Source organism: Coffea eugenioides, chromosome 3 (assembly GCF_003713205.1).
Source record: "Coffea eugenioides isolate CCC68of chromosome 3, Ceug_1.0, whole genome shotgun sequence".
NCBI classification, from domain to species: Eukaryota; Viridiplantae; Streptophyta; class Magnoliopsida; order Gentianales; family Rubiaceae; genus Coffea; species Coffea eugenioides.
This window is the reverse complement of record NC_040037.1, coordinates 11,797,411-11,801,853: the sequence shown is the minus strand read 5'-3', so window position 1 is coordinate 11,801,853 and position 4,443 is coordinate 11,797,411. Positions and strand designations below refer to the sequence as shown.

The window sequence follows — 4,443 nt, the reverse complement described above, 5'->3', positions numbered from 1 at the left end:
GCGGAATAATCTATATATGCAGTTCATAAAGATGGGGGGGAAAAAAGGAACAAAGACAAATCTATTCAAGATTTCCTTCGAATTAGCTATTAAATTAAGTAATACAATATAGTAGTCACAAACTAAGTTCCTCGTACAAATGATGACAATTACGTTGGAAAGGTGGAATACTTGCATTATTGTATTTGATCACAGTATAACATTCAAATGTGTCTTTCTACCTGATGATCTTTTCCTTAATTTTCTGCAGATTACTACTGTACATGTTCTTGATCCTTCCTTGTATTTATTGCTGTCACGAGCCTTGCAATTTGCAACAGCAAGAGCTCTCTTTTTATTTTTTAGAGGGCTCAACCATGGCTGGTTGTTCAACAGCTTCTTGGAATTCTAGAAAAATGTTCACCATTTATATACCTTCTCCCTTGTCACATATTGACAACCCATACCTACAATCTGTTCTTCTCGTATTCCCACAATTCCAGCACCACCAGCATTCAGGAAACCATTATTCCTTTTTGAAAGTCCGGATAATTAAAAGAAGATCATGGCCAAAAAGAAGCTAGCCGAGAATTCTATTTTTTATCTGTTATTCTACTCTCTCCTTGCTTTTTCGAGTAAGTTTTCCTCAAAGGGCATACGAGGAATAGTTTCTTGATGCTCTAAGATTTGTTTCAACTTCAATTCAACTAACACCTACTTGATGTTCTTTTGTGTTGTCAGATGCTACAATATCAAGCAAGATAGGGATAAATTATGGTTTGAATGGAGACAATTTGCAATCTATACATCATTCAATCAACCTTCTTCAAAGCATGAATGCCAGTCGAGTGAAGATTTATGATGCTAATCCTGAAGTACTTAAACTGCTGTCTGGAACAAAGCTTCAAGCCTCAATCATGATTCAGGATGGACTTATCCCAGATATCGCTTCAGATCAATCAATTGCAGATCAATGGGTAAGAGATAACATTCTTGCTTATTACCCTCAAACAATGATCCGCTTTGTACTAGTTGGAAATGAAATCCTAAGCAGCAATAATACATTGCTATGGTACAACCTTGTACCTGCCATGGTAAGGATTCATAACTCAATCAAGGCACAAAATATTCAGAACATCAAAGTTGGGACGCCAGTAGCCATGGACATCTTGGAATCAACATTTCCACCTTCCAGTGGGAAATTTAGGCCTGAAATTCTCAACCATCAGGTGATGGTACCACTGCTGAGTTTCTTGAATAAAACCAGATCGTTTTTCTTTGTTAATGTCTTCCCTTATTTTTCATGGTCTGAAAACCCCACGAACTTAAGCCTGGATTTTGCATTGTTCACGGCTAAAAATTCATCGTACACAGATCCAGAGAGTGGTTTGATCTACACAAACCTCCTGGATCAGATGCTTGATTCGGTTCTGTTTGCAGCTCGAAAGTTAGGCTTCGATAATATTTCCCTAGCAATATCAGAGACTGGTTGGCCTAATGCGGGTGACATTGATCAACCTGGTGCAAATATACACAATGCAGCCATTTATAATCGAAACCTTGTCCGCAAAGTTACTGCAACACCACCAATAGGGACACCAGCTCAACCTGGCGTGGTCATTCCCACCTTCATATTTTCCCTATATGATGAGAACCGAAAATTTGGTCCAGGGACTGAAAGGCACTGGGGGCTGCTGCAGCCAAATGGGCTGCCAAATTATGAGATAGACCTGACTGGAGTGCAAAGTGAAAGTAACTACCCCACCTTGCCACAGCCTACAAATAACAAGCCATTCAAGGGAAAGATATGGTGTGTGGTGGCGCCTGGTTCAAGGATAACGGACTTAGGGCCCGTTTTGAATTCAGTGTGCAAAGAAGATAATGGAGCATGTGATGCTCTTGCACCAGGGAAGGAATGTTATGAACCTGTTTCTCTTGTTGCTCATGCTAGTTATGCATTTAGCTCATACTGGGCTAAGCATAGAGACAGTGCTGGTGCAACTTGCTATTTCAATGGTTTTGCTGAGCAAACCACCAGGGATCCAAGTAAGTATATCTCATCATCATCCAATCTGAAGAAAGAAAAAGTAGTTGGTTGAATTGGAACGGAAAACAGGAAATAGTCTATCATCATTATCACGTAGAACTCAGATTTGTCTGATTAGATATGTTTGTTGATGAACGCTTCTATGTGTCTTTTTTGTACTTATTTTGACTATCTTTTTGGTTTATATGTTGACCAGGCCATGGACCGTGCAAATTCCCAAGTGTGTCTCTCTAGGAATGGAGATAAAACTTCCTCAGCTTTCTAGTTCACGGCCTTGTCAAAGTCACAATTTGACAATTCTTGTAATAAATAAGATTCATTCTTGTTCTTAGTTGTAATTAAGCTCGAACATTTCATGTTTCATAGATGATTTGTTCTTGGTATGTTTAGCAAGTTGAAGCTTGATGATGCAATGCAATAAAGCAGAACAATTGCTAAACTATATATTCACTGGTTTCCTTGATATACTTAGTGAAGGGTACTGGTTGATTGAATTCCTATAATTTTTGTCCTGGTTATAAAGAAAAAGTAAAGAAATTAATTTTGCGTAGTCAATCTAATTTCAGACTAATATTCTACATACAATAACACCTAGATTGATGACATGTTGGACAGTTTTCAGTACATACAGAAATCCCTCACGTTAGGGGAATCAAAGACGTTCAAATTGAAGGTGGAATTCTTGGATGGGAAAAGAATATTATATTGAAGTAGGCATGTGTAACAACCAGGGTCCAAAAATGAATGAGTTCCACTAAGGCATTGTACTCTGATATTTTGATAGTGATAGTTTCTTGTAGCAACTGAACTGCAGTTGATGTCCAATTTCATTTGTGGAAATATAGATGATTGAAGGAGGAAGAGGAAAGGAAAATAAAACAGGCTCCTAGATAATCCCTATTTGCTGTAATCTTTATCTCGCATGTCAAAACTTGATTTTCAAACTTACACTTCGTGTTTTTCAATTTAGTCCCTTATTTAAATCATCTTACACTTTAGGTGTGCCAAAGGAGGATTGTTGCATGAGATTGTTAAGTTATATTTGAATTTAATTTATACAATTTTTTTATGGTACTGATTTGTTGTTTGCATACTTTCAGTAAAGTACACAACAATATGGCAAAACGTTGAATTATATTTTGCTAAATTCGCCTTCAAGTTATGGTCATCATTATCAGTCTTAACGGTAGCATTTCTACATCTTAGATTAGCAGCAAAACTTGGGGTCCATTTGGATAACATATTTTTAGGAAGTTTGTACAAAACTTTATCGTATCTTACTTGTAGAATTGAAAACTTTTATGCAATGGAGGGTTTGGAGAAAAAATTTCTTATTTTCTTTTTCTTTCCTTTTTTTTTTTTGTTTTGTCCCTTACTTTCCTCCCTTATTCTTCCTCCCTGCACCATTGGTGTTCTTTCTCCTCTCTTCCCACTGTAGGCTGCCCCTCTATTTTGTCACCCTCTCTTTCTCCCTCCCTTCTCCTCCCTCTCTCCCTTCCCTCTCTCCTCCTCTCCTTGTCTCTTCTCCCCCTCCTCCTTCCCCCTTCTCCTGCCACCCTCTCTCCCTCCCCCTTTCTCACTCTACCCCTTTCCTTTACCAGCCCCTCTAAATGTAGTATTTTTAGGTGCCGATTGATTTTGATATGGAGGTTTAACACGAGTAGCATCTCTCTTACATAGAAAAGAAAAGAGCCTTGAAAATGTGGTCCCTTGCTTCAAACTCGAGGTGGCAATGGAAAAATACTTAGCCATCTCTTGATGGATCTAAGCTTCTACCGTTGTTAGTTTCAATTGCATTAATTATTACTAGGGGGAAAAGCCCGCACAACGCGCGGGAGTTTAGTGCCTATAATTAAAGATGATTAATAATTATTATTTGGTATTTTGTAGTATAAGAATTGAAGTATGACAATTTTAATATATAATATTAAACAGAAAAATCATAAGTTACATATTGAGTTAAAAAATATACTAATATGTAATGAAACAGAATTATAAGGTATGATCAACTACTTTGCACCTAACCTAATAAAATAAAAGACCTACTTATATCTGCTCATGCACTTTATGGATATTAAAATCTGTTGTTTAGTTTGAATTTGATCTTAATATAAGGGCAGTCCATCATATTATCTTGTCATATAAGTGAGATTTGAACAATTAGCATATTTGAAGAAAATTATTGCTAGTGGAATTTCGGTTCTTGCAAGCCAAATTCTTGAATTTATATTGATTCCAAGAACATATCATCATGAGACCTCCACATTCACCAATCAATCAATTATGATTTATTGTATAATTTAGAACATATAGTAAAGCATCTCCTTCTCGATAGGGATTACAATCACTACACATCAGTTTTTGATCTAGTTGCAAAGATATACAACAACTAACATGCTAATTTAGAGGAATAACCA

General features: G+C 36.8%; 1 protein-coding gene across 1 annotated transcript; it reads left to right on the top strand.

Moving 5' to 3' along the window:
• Nucleotides 1-734: 734 nt before the first annotated feature.
• On the top strand, nt 735-2,260 carry LOC113764543 (probable glucan endo-1,3-beta-glucosidase A6). Its single transcript, XM_027308470.1, has 2 exons — nt 735-2,025; nt 2,223-2,260. The coding sequence occupies exons 1-2, from the start codon at nt 813-815 to the stop codon at nt 2,258-2,260; spliced, it is 1,251 nt and encodes a 416-aa protein (XP_027164271.1). The 5' UTR covers nt 735-812.
• The last annotated feature ends 2,183 nt before the right edge of the window (nt 2,261-4,443 follow it).